Source organism: Artibeus jamaicensis, unplaced genomic scaffold (genome assembly GCF_021234435.1).
Source record: "Artibeus jamaicensis isolate MK-2021 breed Jamaican fruit bat unplaced genomic scaffold, CSHL_Jam_final contig_415, whole genome shotgun sequence".
NCBI classification, from domain to species: domain Eukaryota; kingdom Metazoa; phylum Chordata; class Mammalia; order Chiroptera; family Phyllostomidae; genus Artibeus; species Artibeus jamaicensis.
In genome coordinates, this window is record NW_026521823.1 from 22,514,653 (window position 1) to 22,535,403 (window position 20,751).

At 41.1% G+C, this 20,751-nt stretch overlaps 1 protein-coding gene across 5 annotated transcripts in view; it reads left to right on the forward strand.

Annotated features, from left to right (window-relative positions):
* SCEL (sciellin) overlaps positions 1 to 20,751 on the forward strand; it is a 155,245-nt gene that overhangs the window by 93,023 nt on the left and 41,471 nt on the right. For all 5 annotated transcript variants that reach the window (XM_053665460.1, XM_053665461.1, XM_053665458.1 and 2 more), the window contains 4 exons: positions 11,676 to 11,756; positions 14,167 to 14,232; positions 16,217 to 16,276; positions 20,078 to 20,122. In XM_053665460.1, the coding sequence (XP_053521435.1) occupies positions 11,676 to 11,756; positions 14,167 to 14,232; positions 16,217 to 16,276; positions 20,078 to 20,122 (252 nt within the window). The remainder of the gene's footprint in view (positions 1 to 11,675; positions 11,757 to 14,166; positions 14,233 to 16,216; positions 16,277 to 20,077; positions 20,123 to 20,751) is intronic.

Below are 20,751 nucleotides of genomic sequence, written 5' to 3' on the forward strand. Positions count from 1 at the left end.
GGAAGCAAAAGCTTCCAAAAGAGATTCTTGTCCCCCATAAAAGCCCAAAGCAAATGGAAATAGGTCAAAAACAGATAAAAATATGATTTTGAATGCCAGCTAACAGCTCAATGCTAACCTTATTTCCCTTCATCATTTACTCTTATGCTGGTCTCCTTCTCCCTTTTCTCCCCCGACCTCTCTTCTGCAAAGGAATTTTCCCTTAATACTGACCCTCTCACTCTCTTTTCCGTTTTCACTTGTGAGCCTTTATTTTCTCCCATCCCATCATCTTTCTCAGAGATTTCATTTCTCCCACACATCTCTGTCTGTGCAGCACGTTTCAGAAGACCACCAGACTTCCCACTCATTGCAGGGATGAGTATTTTTACTTCGTTTTTAACCTTTGACCTTTCTGTGGCCTTTGAAACCATGGACCGTCCCATCCCTCCACTGTTCCTGTCTTGACTTCTATCGTGTGGAAATCAAATCAAATTTAGTTGTATTTGGACTGAAAACTTCTGTTGGTGTTGGGTTTGGATTAAAATCTATTACAGGGATGATGTAAGCTGCACCCCAAAAGTCTCAAGTTTTTTTATCAGCAAAAGAACTCATGATATCACACCTTTATTTCTATATATACATAGGGAATATATATAGAGAGAATATATACACATATATATTTCATCCAGCTACACACACATGAAACATCTAACCTGCTATGGACCTCTCTGTCTCTCTTACTCCCCTTACCCAATGGTTGTAGAGTCCAGAGATGTGCTGATCAAGGAAAAGATATGGGCCCCTGGTGACAGTAGCCCTACAGGCTTCATTTGGATGGTGCTTTGGCAGGTTTTAATGGGGAGAAAGTCACTAGCATGAGACTATCCAAAGGGGCCACCGCACAGAAGGAAAGGAGGGCAGAGAACTCCTAAGGAACAGGGGGATCAGAGATGAGGCTTACATGCCACTTGGCAGCATGGGGGTGGTGTTCCTGGGGCAGAGAACTCCATAGGGTCTTCTACTGCCCCAAAAGTTGGATATGGTGGTTGCACAAGTAATCGTAACCAAGGTCAACTGTGGTATCATGAAAAAATCATCAACATTTTCTGGGAGCTCTGGCGTGGTGAGAAAAGCTTCTAGTGAGGAATTTGGGAGGAAAAGTTCATGCAAGAGGTGGGGCCAGGAACGGAGGGAGAGGAGAAATCACACATGCCGGGTTTGCAGTCCCATGGCGATGTTAAGCATAGCGATGTCACTAATCAGTGGAGGAAGAAATAGGAGCGTGATGAGAAGTACACATTGGTCTCACAAAGCTCAATGTGCATGGATTTTAGCAGGTAGTGCCTTGCATACCGAAAGGATCTATTTGCAGAGGTAATTTCCAAGCAGTGAGAAATGAGGGGGATGCTCAGATAAGAGGTTGGATGGAGAGCCAGATTAGTAAATGAGGCCCCAAATTTAAATACAGTATCCTCAGAGCGAGGTTACCTATGGGGAAAAGATTAAAGCAGAAGAGAATGAAAGTTGGACACTGATGTGTCTCTACACACAAGGTGGTAGAGGAGGAACCAGAAAATGAGACCTCATCTGGTGTAATTATGGGGTGAAGGTGAGGTGCCATGAGAGGGAGGGAGGGTGGAGGCTGTGTAAATAGATGCATTCTACCATCCAAAACCAGCCCATTCTTCAAAGTCTGTTGTGGGTCTTACTTCCTCCATTGAGATTTCTCAGCCCAAGGGGTTGTCTTTGTCATCAACTCAGAAAGCTTATTATCTTCAGTCCTCACTTGGCAATTCATTGTTCGTGACCTTAAAACATCACTTACTGTTGGCATATACTCATAGACAGCATCATCTTATAATCCTTTCAATTATCAGTAAAATTTCCCATAGTAATTTATTGATCAATATATTTGATTAATTAATTTGAATATTTCTTATTAATATTTCAAGATAAGGATTTTTTCTCAACCCCTCTAGTTAGGGTTTTGTCTCTCTGTCTCTTTGTGGTTAGGCTTTACTCTGTGAGCTTAAGTTATGACGACAATTTAAACATGACTCTCTCATTCTCTCTCTCTCCCCCAAAACACTTGTTGAGCTTTGACTCTGCTAGGGAAGCACTTTGCAGAATCCAGGCACACAGGGAAGTTTGAGACCCAGTCCCTATTTCAAGAAACTCAGAGTCTGTCGGGAGGTCAATTTGAGGTACACATGAAGGCTGTCCTTGACTGAGTGATTTCTTGGGGGCATGATAAACACAAAGGTCGAGACGGCCACAGAGTATGTGGCAACGGAGAGAGGGAGGTGATGGAGGATGTGTCTGAGGGACAGTAGGGTTAAAGCAGGAGATGCGTGAGGAGGCAGCCACTCCAAACAGAAAGGAGAGAAGGGACAAAAGTTCCAATGTCAGAGAGCACGCAGTATGGGTGGGCGCATGCAGCATGTGTCTGTCCACGTGTGTAGAGCTGTGGGATTTCTATCCAAGATGCCTTCATCTTCATCGGCTATCAGTTATGTTTAGTGATAGTGAGAAATCTAGTGACTCCAAATTTCATGTCACATGATAAAATGTTATTTGGTGTAAGAAATTATGGGTGACATACTCATTATTGATAAGCTTTGGTACCTTTTCAGAATGTTGTCTCTGTTTTAAGAGTTAATGCTTTGCTGTTACGTAATTTGAACTCTGACTATGTGCTCGAGATTGTGAAGTACATATAAAAGAAAGTACAAATGTAATCATTATAGAAAATTATTAGAAGGTCAGAGCCAGTGAAAGTTTTTCCCTTTCCACTTCTTTTTTTGAAGACATTAAAAAGTCAGACACCAAACCATTTGCCACCAATTCTTAGTGTATGTCTTAATTTTCAAGTTCTTAAACCTTTTCTCACCTCTGAGTCCTTCAAGGAGGATACCATTTGCCAGGCTTGACCCAGCAGCACAGATAATAGGTGCCAGGCGTGAGAAGTGTCCCTGTGCATTGCAAGGGTACACAGAAACAAGACTTCCAGGAGGCTGAGGCTGAGGCCGAGACTGCTTCTGACTTCACAGCGTACCACCCTGAGCACCATATTGGTGTTTATAGTAAAGTCAGTGCTTCTGACTATGCATTTAGGTGGCTTACAGATTTGCATGGATTAAGTAGCATGTGATGCTCATATAAGAAACCCACAGAAGCCAAATTAAGGTATTGCTTAATAGGCAATATGAATGTTTATGATTATTATCCATTTTATTGATTCAGGATTAGTAATGAAGACACTGCCACTAGTAACAACAAAACAAGATAGTTTTTTTTTTCTAGAATCATTTTCAAAGACAGAGAACAGAATATGTAATATCTGATAAAGTTAAAATTGTGGAAACACACCTAGAAAAATCACCATATAGTTGAGTGCTTGCTTGCCATGTTCTTTCATAATTTCTCATCCATATTTGTTTCAGCCTCTTCTCCTTCAGTGGATTTTCACTTTCAGTTAGCTGATTGGTAGATTTTGAAAACATATCCTGATTGAGAAGTGAGTTGCCATGGCAACCTTGCACTACACTTCTATTTTTCTGTCTGTAACTATAAATGGTAAAATGACCTTTCTAATTATGCTGCGATTTTTTAACTCTATCGGTACCAGACCCCCTACAAAGTTTGCTATCATTCTAAATAAAACCAATATATTTTATTTCTCCCCCAACAAAACTGTTCTTTATATCAGCTAGATTCTGTTTTGTAAAAATTAAGATTCTAATAGACTCAGTAAAAGGTCTAAATGCAGTGATTTTACAATCTTATCTGAATGCCTAGAATACCCATTCTAAACATTCAAAATAAATAAAACTTTATCTTGAGTAAAGGTTTATTATTTTAGAAAAGTATTCAGATAAAACAAGGAGGAAACTAATTCCACACTAATGTGGAAATGAAGGGCTGAACCTTCCGCAATCAGCTGCTTTTCCCCCAGTCCCGTGGGGTCAACACTGCCAGTCTCTGACCCCCTCACACTAATTGTAAGTAACTCGTATTTCTAACAGCAACAAGAATGGAAAAAAAAAACATCCCCGTTTCCCCTCCATCCAGATTCCCACTGCCCCTCCCTCCCATGGAGCCCTTGTTTCCAGGGGAGCTCCGTGAAGTATGACAAAGGAGGGAACCTTCAAGTAGGAGCAAACAAGCAGCTGTGAGAGTTGGGATACCTTGGGGCGAGCTCTCTGCCCAAAACATCAGCCTTCACACTGCAGCTCCCTCTGCTCCAGCCATAAAAACCAAGCTCTTGGACTAGAAAACATTAGTTCACCATTTAGTAGTGTTGCCTGAAGGTCTACCAGCTAGAGATTATACATCTCCCCTCAGTTAATAGCATAAACATCAGACAGGCTACAGGGCTGTCTGTGGTCATTCAAATCTTAGTGTCGCTAACATAAATCAGGTTTCATTGCTGCTAAAACTGGGCAGAGTTGGAGCACATTGAGGGAATGGCAGTTTGGATTTTGTGGAGAAGAGAAGGCTTTGGAGCAAGCAGACTCCGGTAGGCGGGGAAACCTGGGTGTGGTGTAGTGTGGGTGACAGGAGCATAGTGTGACATAAGTCCTATACTTCCATGACTGTGGGACTACTAGGTTGGGGTCCAAGGTCTAGTATTTCACTTAGGACTTTCCTCATACACTGCAAATTGGGGGCACTTCCCGCACTCAGAGGTGTGCAGAATATCATGTAAGTGGATCAAACAGTAGGCAGATATAGCCTTTTGAACCTGGCTTCTTTCACAGAATATGTTCCATGTGAGATTCATGCCATCCCTTTTCATTACTGAGTAGTATTCCATTGAACAGAGATAACGAAATCCATGTCTGTGTTCTCTAGTTGAAAGACATATCTTTTCTTTCCAAAAATGCTTTAGATGTTCACATATAGGTTTTCATATGAACATATGTACTTATTTCTCTTAAATGGCTATGAGTGAGATTGCTAGGTCTATAGTAAGAAACTGCCACACACTCTTTAAAGAGGGTGTACCACTTTGCATTTCCACCAGCTATGAATGAGAATTCGAGTTTTTTCACTTTCTTAATATCACTTAATACTATCAGTTTAAAAAACATATTTTAGCCATTCAAATAAGGGTGTAATATATCTCATTATGGCTTAAATTTCCATTTCCCTTAAGACTAATGATATTGAACATCTTTTCATATGCTTATTTGTCATGTATATATCTTTGGTAAAATATCTCTTCAAATCACGTACCTATTTTTTAATTTATTTTTTATTGTATTTTTCCATGACCATTTATCGCCCTTATAAGTCCCGCCCCACCCACTGTAATCCCCACACTGTTGTCCATGACCATGAGTCCTTTTTTCTTTTTGCTCAATACCAATTTTTTTGAATGGTGATTTGTATACTTACTGGTTACTTTTGAGGCTTGTTTAAAAATACATTCTGTTTACAAGTTCTTTGTCAAATATGTGATTGGCAAATATTTTTTTCACAGTGTATGCCTTATATTTTCATCCTTTTAATGTTCTTTTTCCAAAGCAAAAAGTTTTAAAATTTGATTAAGTCCAATATATCATGTTTTTCAAAACATGAGTTGTGCTATTAGTATTATTTGTAAGAACTCTTTGCCTACCCCATGGTCATGAATCTTTTCCTTCTAAAAGTTTTATTATTGTATGTTTTACATGTAGGTCTATGATTCATGTGGAGTAGACTCATTTTTTAATGCTGAAAATGTTTACAACTTCACCTGATAATAGTTGGATTATTCTTAGTATGTCTTTGAAAACGCATCCAAGGACCAAAAGATGCGAGGAATTCACCAGTACTTACAAAAAGGGTATCTCTTTGTGTCTACTGATGAGCTAGTTTATTTATGTTCTTATAAAGTCAGCATAAATTATACTGATTATGATTTTATTAGCCACAACAGCATCTACATACATTTGGGACATGTGGTACATGTATGTGTGAGGCGCGCAGTCTATAACATGCACTTGGGGCTCGCTGGAATTGACGATTCCTCATAATTGCTCTGCCTTCCTAGAATATGCAGTGGTTTGAAGCCACAGATCTGACCATTTTTTTGTTCCATGTATAAATGAGCAGAGGTCCGGAGAGAATCAGTGCTCTTTCCAGGTCCGAAATGAGGGTTAGTGGCTGAGCTAGCCCAGGTCCCTGAAGTTCTGCCCACAGTGTGCTCCACTGCTGTGCTATGACCTATCGAAATGGCCACTGGCTGCTGGAAAGTGAGACATCAACGGCAATCGTTCTTTTGAACATGTGCCTTGCACTGTGTAAGCTCTTTGACACATGGGCTCCCCCTTGTTTTGAATCATCAGTTTGACCTCCTACACAGCGGTGTGTCCTAACAGTATACCAGGGGCAGTTGTGGAAGAAGGATTGTTGAGCTAATGACGCCTCCCTTGGTCAGAGAAATAATAACGCAAGACAACCTGTTGCTATTAGATTTCCACTGGAGATACTCGGAAGGGTATTGGTTGGATACAGTGTGACAGAGAGAAAAATAGCATAGGATTTGACGTCAGAAAGACTGAATTGAAACCCTGGCTGAGCCAAGGACTAAGCCATGTGATCCAGGGCATATTACTCAACATGTTTGAGACTCAGTGAATAATAATAGTAATAACGATGATGATGATGATGCACATGCCACAGGATAGATGTATGGATTAAATTGACTAATGTATGTGGAAGCCTGGCAAACTGACGTGTTGCCGGAATTCAGTGAATGAGTTCCAACTCCTTTGTCATTGTTGGAATAAAAAAATAAAATCTGTGGGATACAAAAGCTAAGCACAATGGAAAGCTGAAAAGAAACTAATGATTATATATTAGAGTCAATTATTCTCGTTTTAGCCTAGACCTGTGCCGCAATAACAGAAATATTCTTCACAAAGTCAGTTTTGAATTTACAGAGCTAAGTATGTTAAAAAACAACAAATGAATAGAAGTGACGTCTGCAGTAGCACATGAAAATGAAGCAATAAGAACAGCTTTACCATGTCATTTCTATTAGCTCCGGCCTTTGAGAGACTGTCCGCAGTTTTCATATGTTGCTCGTGAGCACTGCCATTTTACCCCCGAAAGGTATTCTTTACAACTGTAGCCACGAACATCCTGGCATTGGCCCTGCACAGCTCTGTGGGATTGAGGGAAGGACAAAGGGGAGAGCAGGGTCAGTTTATCTAAGCTCAAACATTGCATCTCAGAGTGGCATTCAGACGGGATCATTCTGCATGGATGTCTCGTTTCCTTTTCTTCAAAACATTCCGGGCCACAGCTTCCTGCTTCACTCTTGCATTTTAATCCCCCTGCTTGGCATCACATAGAGCTCCTGGCACGGCATGAATGATTTCTCCCATTGCCCTAGAGGGCTTGGATTCTGTCATCTGTGGCTGTCATTGCAGACAGGCAGCTGGAACCTCCTGTGAGGTGAATTGAAGTCAGTGTGGCACGGCCTGGCCCCTGCCCAGCGGGGGTGTGAAATGCATTACTCTCGGAAATAGATACACTTCTCTGCTGTTCTTGGCCTTGACAACCACATACCCACCTTTTCTTTCCTGGGTGCACTCCAAACAATCACCGCAGTTGGTAGCCAAATCTGCTTTTCAACCCATCTTCCTCCCAGACACACCCAATAAGTATTGACTGGCCTTTTTGAGGCCTTACCCATTCCAAACTGGAAGAAATTTAACTTTTCATCAGTGGGATTCTGGCGTCAGCTCAGTTTGGCATCATCCCTTTTGCGTCCTCCTTTTCATCTGGTTATGCCTCTGCCGCCTGTTCTAAGATGCCCCGTGCCCTGTGCAGATTTAGTACGACCCAGGACCAGTCACCTTCTTACCCCTTTCCTTTACCCCTGGGAGAAAAACATGCAATCAGCTAATCCACACAGGTACAATAAAGACATCATCATGTGAGTGATATCACATTATCTCCCCAAAAGGGATATTTTTTAAGAAGAGAAGATGATGGCAACAAAATAAATTACTATCTAATTGTAAAGTCTAATTCTGAGCCGGAATGGGGAGACCATTTTTTGTAAACCGTTTTTTCAGGCATATCATGTAACACGGTAACTCACCTGAGCACCTGGCACCTACTAGGCGGTCGGTAGTGCAACGACCAACAGACTTGTCCTGTGGGACAGCGAAACTTGCAGTTTTGGAAGTTTCAGGCTCCTCTTCAGTTTGCATTTCCTTCTTCGCCAAGTGGACATTCATCTAATCACTCCTTTCATTCATTTCACGCATCTTTATTGGACACCCCTGTCCTACACAGTTCTACTACTTGAGATTTAACTATCCTTCTAAGAGTTTAATCCAGTGCGGAGACAGAAAATTATATGTAATGCAAAATAGTGTGATACGTTTCATGAAGAGGGTGTGCTATGAAGGAACAGAGGAATGATATGTCCCCCACAGCTTTGGGTACCCCTAGGGTGGGTAACACCCACGCCAGAGTCAGAAGGACCAGGAGGGAGTGTCCAGGTAACAGGGAGAAGGTGGTGTTCCAGAGAGGAGCCAGAATGTGGCGATGGTTGGGATCACCACAGGTAGGAAGTGCAAGCAGTTAGGCGCAGGTACAAAACTGGGTTCAAGTGGGGAAAACCACACCACGGCACTAGACATTTCCTGAGCACTTACGGTGAGTCAGACAGTGGCCTTATGCTTTGCATGCTTCTCCCAGCTTCAGTGCCATGTCAACACAAGGGCCTGAGACCCGCCATGCTCCATTCTCTGCTGCGCTACTGCCCATTACCCAGAGTCTCACTACCATGCTCTGCTGAGAAAGACTCAGGACCAGTTCAGCTACGCTCTCCATCCTTGGGGCCACGAATCCCCGTGGGAACCACAGTCATCACTTTTTATTACCTGAATCATCCCCACAAAACTGTGCATCACTTAACATCACCCAGATCCCTCAAACTCTCCACAGTGCCTATTTGCATGTGTCATTCATTAGCATCGAGACTTGCTGCTCTTTAACCTCGTCTCTGACTGACTGGTCTCTCCCTTTGCTGGGTGCTCCCCGGGGCCCCTGCTCCCACAGCCTTCCTCTCAGCGAGGGCTGTCTTTCTCCTAACACCTCATATCACAGGGTTCTGCTTGCTCCTCATTGCCTTTTCCTATCAATTTTAATGCCCTCCTCCTCAACACTCCTCATCTTCTTCAAGCCATGCCTTTATGAGCTTCTCTTCCTCCCTGGAATTGTCTGAAGGCCTCTGAGTCGCTCACCTTCACTCCGAAGATGTTAGCACCAGGCTCATTGCCTCTGACGAGCACACCCCTGGTCATAATTCTTGGTGATTTCCAAATCCAGGAAGAGGATCTCTCCCCACCCCCTCCTCTCACTCTCTTGAGCTTGTCCTTCCCCGTACAGGAGCCACCCATAGGTCTTGCCCTTGTAAGTGACCACATACGGTAACCACATTTCAATTTCAAAGCTTTCTCTCTCTCTGGCTTTCATTTTCTGTCTGTCTAGCTCACTCCCTCTAGTTTTCTGATTCTAGAAATTCCTCAGCCCCACCCCAACCACCAATCCATTGAGTTTACTCTCTTTTCACAGTTCTTCCCTTCCTCACTCCCCCCACCCCCACCATATCCTCATTTCCCTCCAAGTCCGATTTAGAGCTCACAGTCCCTCATTGTAATCACTCCATGTGTCTCTCTCCCTCCCTCGCTGTTATTCTTCTGTTGTACTCACTTGGATGAATCATAAACTTACTTAAAGCCAACTCTCTGTATATTCTCTTGCTGCCCCCAAAGCAGCTGAGTAGGATAAAACAGTGTTAACCAGACTCATTTTAATTAAATGAGTACTAGCTTCCACTGAGACATTGGAGCTGCCCAAGGGGCCACTAGGAGGCAGTGTAGCGGAGCAAGGTGTGGGGGTAGGGGCTTGCAGAACCAGGTGTCCTGGTTCACAGTCCTCATCTCGTGCACCATCAAATTTAGCCCCTTTGCTGGATCCCATCATCATATCTAACTATTTTAGTACCTTCCTGAACCCATCAACCTTCAGGGAGCTACGCAGTTCTCACTTCCCTCCACACTGCAGAGTGTCTCAACATCACTACCTCCCATTTTATCTTGAATCTACTCCTGTAAAGTTTTTGCAGCACTGTTCCATCAAAACTTCCCTTCTCTGGGTGACTGATGACCACTATAATAGCGCCCAAACCATGGTAACTGCCAATCCGGTTTTATTTGATCTCTCAGTAGCATTTGGCATGGCCAAGTACTGCTTGAAACACTTGCCTTGATACCACACTATCTTAGTTCATTTCTCCTTGGCCAGTTCTCCCCACACCCCTTTACTGTTTTCTTCTTGTATTTTTAACATCTACAAACATAGCAGGACCCAGGACCCAACACCTGGCCCACCTTTCATCTCTGTGCACACTGACACCCTTGGCAATCTTGGCTGGTTTCAAGTATTAAACACGACCATGACGCTGACTGTGCCCAAGTTCATGTGCTCTTCCATGGATGTTCTCGTGGCTCATGTCCTTCAAGCCTTGGCTCAAATTCTACCTCAAAGAGTGGCCTTCCCAAGACATTCTATATAAAATACTATCACTACCCCATCGCTCTCCATCCCCTTACTCTTTTATTTTTCTTCATAGCACTTTTCTCGGTCTGTCCTATACCTATGTGCTGAAAGCCTTTTGAGAACAGGGAAATTGGTCACTCTGTAGAGTGCTTCATACATAGAAAGCTACCAAAGATGTTTGTTAAATAAAAGCATGATCTCATTCAGTCGTGACAACACCCCAGTGATCCTATTAGGAGGTTTATTACAGATACAAACACTGAATCAGGTTAAGTCATCATCACACAGGCGACAATCCAGGCAGCTGGGTGTAGAGCCCACACGCTCGCCTAGGGAGCTGCAGAGGCCAGAGAGGCACATGGAGTCTGGGTCCCAAGGCTACTTTCACCAGGTATGGAGTTTATCTTGAGGATAAAACAGAATAACCTGAGTGGCTCTAGGGGTGAGGGGAGAGACGTGCCTGGGCGAGATGCTGGCTCCATCCAAAATAGGCACCATTCACATCATTGCCTTCCTCCAGTTTATAGGTTATCCAATCATACCCACTTAGAGGCCACCTGAGCACTTTGTTGAGTTTAGGCTGACAGTGTGTGTGTGTGTGTGTGTGTGTGTGTGTACACACATATGCTTCCCAGCATCAAACTGGCCTGTACTGACAATATTAAAGTCAGATTTAGTAAAGAGCCTCACATCAACTTTACCTTGAGGTCTGTGGAATTGCAGACCCTCCTTGCCGTTTCTGTAGCAGCCTGATAGCCGACATAATTCCTAAAGAAGCTTATCTATTAATGCCCGAGAACCACTTACTATGCTCCTGTGCTGCCGGCCCAGAATGCCAGACTAGCTGGAGAGCCCAGCAAAATATTAAGCTGTTTAAAGAAAAAATTGTATTTCAAACTGTAATTAAAGAAGATACAACTTCCATACATTTGAGTAAATATTTAAAATATCCATAATTTAAATAGTTGACTTCTTCAAAGTTTAATGTTTTCAGTGTCCTCATGTTTGGAGGGTTTTAGATGCATAAGATATTTTTCATGTAGGTAACAAATGCATTCACTTAATAGATGCTGAAACAGACCGTGTTTCCATGGTGAAGTGAACTGCTGTTTTCTATTTTAAAGGGAACCAGCTGTTCACCCTCCAATACCGCCAAAGCCCATGTCTCCTGCTTTATCTCCTAACCAGCCGAGACGGGATAATAGGTAAGGCCCGCCTAGCACTTCAAAATTTCCAAAATGAAGAAGTTCAGGGGATATGAAAGCAATTGAGCTGTGTGACCTGCCTTGCGTAAAGCGTGGGTTTGTTTTGTGGGTACAGTGGTTGAAGAAGTACTTGTAAAGCTTTTCTACTTCTATTTGTCAACACAGGTGCATGTTTGTGTTTGCCTTTGAGGACTTATGACCATTACTTGTCCCTGGAAAGACACTTTCAAGACAGAAAGTGAACAGTGTCCATGCCCAGGATGTATTCATGTGCAGGGCCCTCAAATTTATGAATGAGGAACCCCTCTCTTTCCCTTTCTTTGTCTGCAAATATATATGTCCACACACACACACACACACACACACACACACACACACACACATATTTGGCTTATATTCAGTCATAGTTAAGCTTCTCATTACGAGCTACAAATTCTGATGAAAGATGTTTTCAAAACTTCGTGTTACTGCTCAAACCCTCCCTTAGGTTAAAAGTACCTTTACACAGTTCTTTGGCCTTGTTTTAGTTAACAAACCCATAACCGACTTCAAAACTCTCACCAATTTTGAAAAATGTTCTAATTAATGTGTCTCCGAATCAAGAAAAAGAGATAGACTGCTTTTCCACTTTGAAGCTCTGACGCTCTGTAATTAATCCCGAGAAACACATTCAGAGACTTGGGAACCTCCCCATGTGTTCCTGTTAAACCATTTAATAACCTCAAGTCATTTTTCAATGTGTACATTGTACATTTCCATTTTCATTGTGAAATTTAAAAATGGTATCTCAGTGAAGACAATACATCATATCTGTTTCATTGCCTGCCTTTGATTCTTTTGTATTTTTGCCTTTCGATAGTGCATTTTCTTTTTGACAGCATGTAGGACAGTTCTAGAACTACTCTTCAGAGGGTAACTTCAGCTAGAAAATGCTAATTAGGCAACGAACCAATGTAGCATTAAGTATGTATTCAGCCTGTTGAGTCAAAAACCCTGGTTTGAATTTCTATCCAGTGACACTTCACAGGGCCTTTGAAATGTCTTTAGGATAAGAAGATACATTTTTTTAATGAGTCAAGAGAGTACTTCTTCATTGAATTAATTAAAAATATAGGCCATATTTAAAACTTTTTATTTGTACAATGGTTATAATTATACTCTTAAAAATAACTTCTGAAGCTTTTTATCTTATCATATATTTTCTTGTATAATATTGATTAATTAAACCTTAATTTTAATAGCATTTTTAGGGGGCTAAAATAAATTAGATTTAGTACTTCTTAAACTCAAAAATCAGTGACTCTAGAGCAGCGAACTTATGTAGATTCAAAAGAAGTTAAATTTCATGGGAATTGGTCTAATCCATTTTTACTACTTTAATTTATTTCTTCTACCAATGATCTTAAAAATAAAATTAGGGCAACTTACATGCTTTAAATCTTGATTACTTTAATCACAGCAAGATGAGTTTAATGAAAGAATATGAAAGAGAAGTGTTTCCTAAGTAATTAACACATGTCCTCAGGAGTACAAAAAAAAATGGTTGAATATAGCTTCCTGTGAACAAGCAAGGATGTGTAAGTAGGTCAATAAGATACTTGGAAAAAGAGCAAAGCTTTATGTTGTAAATTATGACAGAACGTAACACCGTAAAATTTTATTCTGTCAACTCAGTGTGGTCATTTCTCAACAGAGGGGTATCGTGAAAATTTAAAAATATTTCCCATCATATCTGAGCAGTTATATTTCTTCATAGAATTCAAATAGAATGTCTTTCAGAAAAAATTCATCTCTGATGCCTGATAACAAAAATGATTCTCAATCTTTCAAAATATATCATTATCTAAAAGACATAAGTATGAAAATGCTTTATCGATTACTGGAAACTAAAATAAAACGAACATGAAGTGGCCCTGGATGGCATGGCTCATTTGGTTGGAGCTACGTCCCATAACTGAAAGGTCACAGGTTCGATTCCCAGTCAGGGCCCATACCTGGGTTGCGGGTTCCGTTCCTGGTCCTGATGCATGTCGAAGGCAGCCGATGGATGCTTCTCTCTTGCATCAATGTTTCTCTCTCTCCTCTCCTCTCTCTCTAGAAGCAATGAAAAAAATGTCCTCAGGTGAGGGAAGGAAAAGAACATAAAATGAACATATTTAAAATAGATATTTCTATATATATTCAGTGCTTAAAATATATGAAATGAGATAGGCTAAATTGCAAAGCTAGTATATTGGGCTTTATAATCTCAAATAAAATATGTGGTTCAGTTCTAGTGAAGTCGGTTATCTCAAATAGTGTTCCAAAAAACTTTGATGTTTTTGAACATGAATGCTTTCTTGTAAATTTAAATTTAACAGAGAAGTGTTTTCTTACCTAACAAACATCATCTTTAACTTCTAAAATACAGGCAGATTGGTCCACCTGGGACAGGTGTATATATGGAAACCAGCAGACCCGCCGAAAGGAAGTTAAGGTACAGTGAACTGTTTCTGTATCTATGTAATTGTAAAAATGATCAAGTATGCTTTATTAGAACACTTAAAAACATGAATAAAATACATAAAATGGTTTGTCCAACTGGCTTTAATATAGTGGGTAATAAACATTTTTAGATGTATGTAAGAATTTTATTTCTTTAATTTCTACTCTAATATTTACATTAAGAAAACAACCAGGCCCTGGCTGGTGTAGCTCAGTGGATTGAGCTTGAGCCTGCGAACCAGATAATTGAGGTTCGATTCCCAGTCAGGGCACATGCCTGGGTTGCAGGCTGGTTCCCTGCAGGCCAGTTCCCAGCAGGGGATGCGCAAAGGGCAACCATACATTGATGTTTCTCTCCCTTTCTCCTTTCCTTCCCCTCTAAAGATAAATAAGTAAATTTTAAAAAAATTTAAAAAAAAAAGAAAACAACCAAAATGGCCTGAACATGGTAACAGAATAAGGAAGGAACACACTTCTCGTTGCCAGCACTTGTCCCAAGGTTGGTGCTGAACAGGTGAAAATCCGGCCGTTTGATTGAACTTGTTCTACAGAAGCTTTGCCTAGAACTCCTGTGTACTCCTGGGTACACTCCTGGGTCATCAGGTCCCATCCAACCCCGCCTGCCTCTTCGGGAAGAGGCTCGCGGACTGTGCCGACACCTCCGGGGACGGTTCCCAGTGACCGCTCTGGTTCACGCCTGCTGTCTGGCACATCTCATCTAGTTTGGTGTTTGTTGTGGATATGTCGTCGTGATACTGTTTTAGAAAAAAACTAACTTTTGAAGTTAGTTTTTGAGCCAGTGCTACTTTATATGAAAGATGATTTATTCTGGTATCATATTTTGATGGAGTCAAAGATATATTTTAAAGGAGAGTAGTTAAAATTGAACACATCAATACGATGAGCCAATTTTTATTATGGTAAAAAAAGCCTTAAGTTTAGTATTTTAATTATGATAAACCAGTTTTTCAGTCAAAACTTCCTTTGGACTGAAAACATTTTCAAAGTTCAAAACTTACATGTTTTTTATATATTTTTTAATCATTCGCTTTGACTCTCAGAAGAGAGTCTGAAACACGCATCACACAGATCGCTTACCTTTGGAGAATTTCATGTTTCTCCCCCCTAACTTCAAGTGCGGCTTTACCACGGCGCTTCCCGTATAGCGCCTCCTGTGGCATGACCTGTTAATGCAGGCTGTGGGGGGAGGGTCGGAGGGCCACACGGAGGCAGTGCAGTTAGACAGAGTTCTCTGACCTACGACTTCTCAAAGCCTTCACCAGTGTGCATGTTTATCTTCTGAATCTCCGAAAGCTAGTTACACTTCCCAAATTTTCTTGACTACCAATTTTTTCTTCATGGAATCCTAATCTCTATTAGGGATTGTTTGCGAAAAACAAGTCTTAATGACAGGGAAACATATAAGGATTTTCCCAATTATTTCTTTTCACGATCGACAGGGACCCACATGGGTCTACACTGTATGTCCTGTTCTATAGTTTGCAATGTACTTTCTTTCCCTGAAGAAGGCAGTGCATTTTCCCCTCATGTGAGGCATGGATTAATCATCTGAATGTGTTGCTTAATGTTTCTTGGTTCTGGTAGAAAAATTCTGAGCACACTTCTTTCCTTACTGGTGCAGTTACCTGTATTCTCTTTTCCATATCTTCTTTTAGGTATAGAATTGTGTACCAGCCAATTACATCTCTGGGAAAAAAACTGTAGTTATTTCAGTGAGCACTAGGTGGCAGAATCAACACCTAGGTGGAATGACGGCGGGGGTGGGGGTGTGTGGTTGGTGGTGTGTATGTTTTGTGATGAGCTGATATTCTAGAGCTATTGTTATTCAGTTAGGCTCAAAAATTCCTAAAAAACACATGAACTATCACTTTCTTCACTGAAAACAGATGAAAGAATTTAGCTGTTTCAAAGGTGGCTGTACTTACTCACGTGTATTTATTTTTCATTGTTTGAAGGAGTGAGGATCTGGAGAACATCGTCAAAGTGGCCACTTCACTTCAGAAAACTGACAAGGGGTGAGATCTCAGAGCTTTCAACTTGTTTTTTTCCTCTGTCCATCTTTCAAAATGCTTCATCAGTACCTTAAATTCCCCACTATAAACAACATTCCAGTGCTATTTGTTATGTAGAATTTAAAAGAAGAATCAGTGCCCATAGATGTGTCCCCGAAAAACTGTATGGTGCAGATATTTATAGGTGCTTTTCTTCCTCTGCCTCATTTTCTGATAACTGCATGCATCCTAGTGACCTCAGCTGTCTGTGGTCTTGACCCCATTCCAAACCATAAGTCCTGTGCTTACATTGCTTGTCCAGATCTCTATTTATCTGTCTCCCTTGCACCCCTATTTAGAATGTCCCAGGCCACACTGAACTTCCTTCCCAAATAGGCTATTTCCTGACTTCTCCTCAGTCCTATTATTCACTGTTCTGGGATCATTCCTGATCTGCCCATGTCTTTGTCCCTCTGTGTAGGATCAGGCACATGTGGATTAAATGTCTCGAGTGCCCCTCATGCCCCATGACCTCAAATCTCTTCAAACTCTCACTGGCTCTGGCCTAGGTTATTAGAGCAGCTGTCCAGGTTGGCTTATGCTCCTCCCATGTCTACTCCCATCTCTGCTCCCACCACTGCCCAAATTCTCTTCCTGAGAGTCTGCATGAACAACACTCAGCGGGCTCCCCATGGTGTACTCAGTCCCATGAAGCCTCATTCAAGGCCCCTGCTAACCAGGCTCCAACCTAACATTCTAGAGTTACTTCTGACTTTGCCCTTACAATTACCCTGCATTCAATACCAACTTATATTACTTCCTTTTTATAGTTTCCAGCTACTCTGACTTTGTTGATACCATTCTACCCAATGGCAACCCTCCCCAGCCTCTTGACCACCAGACCAGTCCATTCAAGCCCTACCTATTATTCAGGATCCAAACCAAATATCACCTCCTCTGTGGAGTCTTCCCTGAGTGATCTAGTGAAATGTAACTTCTGTTCCTCTACACGATTAGAACTCCACTATTTATATTTTACAACAACAAATCACATTTGGTGCTGTTTCATGTTATTTATGTGTAAGTGTCTCATTGTCTCAATCATCTCTTAAATGTCTTAACACAGATATTGTTTCTTACTCATCATCTGTCATTTACTGAGTCTGACCTGATGCTTTGTACAAAGTAGGCGTTTATAAAGTGGAGTATGGTAAAATAATGATGAGCAAGCAGTGAGAAAACCTTAAGTCTAAACATTTCGTAGTTTAAATCCCCTGCCTACAAATTTGTCTTGCCTCATGGAACTTGGCGATGCTGAGAGTGTTGATAGGGATTAAAGTCTCAGCCAGAGAACCGAAGAGGAAAGCAGAAGCAACATTTAGCTCTTCCGTGCACATTCATCAACAGAAGAGGAGCTCTGAACCCAGGAGGGAGCTCTAGACAGTATCTTGCATGTTTCCTTTCCATTTCTTCTCTCATCCAAGTGCCTAGATATCTAATTTAATTTACTAATTTTTGTTTGAGGTAATATTTTATTTTTAATCAGGATGAAAAATAGTTTTGGGTGAGTAGAAGTGATGTTTAAGAGAGAAATGAGTGATACTATAGAGAAATTATGGTTTGTCATCAAACAGAAACGATGAGAGCTACAGTTATTTTAACTTTCCTTCCCCTGTCCTTGGCCACGACGATGCATGAATTCCGCAGCCAGATACATTCTTCCCAGAGAGACGGGGGCTTTGGGAGGGCCGTGGAAAACGTCTGCTGCATCCATAGCTGGGTGTCGTTTCTGTGGGACTTTCACAGGGACTAGAAATAGCTTTATTCCTCCCAGCTGCTCTTTGTGATGTTCCTTTGTGCAATGGGCTGTTAACTCTTATCTGATTAAGAGTGCATTTAATTTATTGCAAATGCAATGGTGAAACTTAATATCCAAAGCTTTCATCGATTTAAGGTCATTTTAAAAGCTGAACTTCTTCATTCAGGATGCAATCTCCATTTTATTTAATTTACCACAGAGTGTCTTCCCATGATTTATGCTAATTTTCTGTGATAAACACAAGCAATCCCCAATTCTGATAATCTCATCATGGTGACTCATGCCAGTCAGAAAGGTCTGTGGCTAATATTTACGGGATTCTTAGGTTTGCTGTTTCCCTTGGGGACATGGACAGATTCACAGCCTCAGAGTTGGGAGGTAGGGTTTCAAGCAAGCAAAGACAATGGGGCATTGTGTCAGGGGACTGGGTAATGTTTGTCCCACACCAGACTAGAACATGAATCATTTTTTTCACAGTCAGTGACTTTTGTGTTTCAGTATTTTTTCTCAGCCTTCAATCCTACCATTGAACACATAATATCACCTGAAAGGATTCATGGGGTAGTTGCTGATTTAATGTGTTCTTAGGGGTCTCTAAGAGGATTGCCCCAATGGCTATTCTGTTGCTGCCTTGAGTCAGGCACCTTCAAAAACACATAAGTGACTCGGCAACTGTCCCTCCCTAAGGCTAAGCCAAATTCTTGGCATTTCTAAATGCAGTAAAAAATAAACATAGCCACCATTTATTAATGAAAAACTTAGTGTTCACTGGGACCTGTTTAATATAAAGGCCAACATTAAGATACAGCTTGCCAGGCATCATAGTAAGCACTTTATACTCATTGGCTTATGGATTCTTTTCCGAGGTGGGTACGGTTAGTATTCTCAGGTGGGGAAGTCCAGGCAGTAAGACATTAGGTAACTCAGCCAGAGTCGCCGACTAATACGTGGTGAATCCCGCCTTGGAATCCAGGGATCCTCACTTAGGAACCTGAATGCGTAACTACTGAGTTACTGGGCCTCACAGCTTCCTGGTTTACACCAGCGATGAATCAGGAAAAAAATAGAAATATTTAGGAAGTATGAACAATGTGTGATTCTAGGTCAGAAATTAGAGAGAAACAAAATTTGTGGATGGAAACACTAGATGAGGAATGCAAGAGAAACGGGAGTGGAGTGGGTGGACCAGACAGGGAAGGACGTGTGGGGAGTGAAGGAGGGCAAGCAACCCAGTGAGGCTGGCCTTTGGGGGAGAGGGCTGAGCTCACAAGGTTCTAAGGGATACTCTGGAACCCAGGGGAGTCGCCTAAGCAGGTTGCCCCTGAAGAAGCAGCCAGTAAGAGCTTGATGGTTCTTGAACATGGAAGCAGGATACCAAGTTTAGCTGGCCTGGAATGAGGTTGAGTAGAATTCAAGAAAGTAGTCAGACTTACCAATGAACAAGTGTTTTTTAGCAGCTGCTCTGTGCAAGTACACTGTGCAAAAACAGGACCTATAATTAGTCAATGTACCTGTAATTTTGATTCAATTAAAAACCAGTATTAAGCATCTACTGGATAAAAGACATTATATTAAATACTGAAGAGAATCTAAGGTAAAATTCAGTTCTAAATTTTAGGTGGGGTGTGTATGTATGTTTACGTGTCTGTGCGCACACTCGTGTAGGAGCAAGGGCATGAACATGAGACAAATGTGCATTTAATAAGTTAGATGTTGCCATTTTGGTAAGTTAGTAATGTAAGTGCCATAAAAGAGATGCAAAAAAAAAAAGGCTGTAAGGAGTCCAAAAATGGAGGGTACTCTATTCAGTTAAAAGACTGGGAAAGATTTCTTGGAGAAAGAGGTATTTGAAGACAGCTTTGATGGATAGATGGCATTTCCATAATTGATGAAGGTGAGGCGTGTTATATTTCAGAGAAGTCAGAAACAGTTGTTTTAAGGTGAATCTGCCCTTCGATTCTAGGCGGGCTTTTACTGATGTGAAATTTTTTTTTTGCTTTCAAAAGAGAAGAATTGGATAATATCATCAAAATGAACAAAAGCTTGAATAGGTAAGATTTAAAAACATTTATTTTTTGCTTTTTTACTGAATTACATATTATGACTTCTCCTACCTTTTCAGTAGTTGAGCTTGTGGACCCACATTCTGAGCTAGTCAAAAGTATCCCACAAATATTGAATAAAAAGCCTGAAGAAATCACCATTTCATCATTATTATGAATGGTTATTACAGTCTAAGGACTCTAATATTAAAGTATCTTTGATTTTCCTTCTCCATTTGTTCAGTAGAGCAGTTAAAGAAATGATCATATTTCTCTCCCTGAAATATGAATATATTAGCATGTAAACAGAGTTTGGTTTGATCACTAAATGCTGTTAGTTTAACCATTATCAAAACCACGTATTATCTCAGTTAACATTACCTCCTTATTTTGAGTCATTTATAAATGCATACTATAAAAATTATAGAAATTGCCATTTGTGTTAGAGGTGTGTGGAGTATTTGTTCCTTTGCCTTCTACTGTATTAAAGGGACAGGGACCAAAGTGAAGGAGAAGCAAAGCAAGTGTCAAAGGAGTTCATTGATTGAGATGTAGTTTACCTATTCTGTTCTGACGATAAGGATCCATATGATTGACTATCAACAACTCACTGACATTCGCTGCTTCTTAGTTTTCTC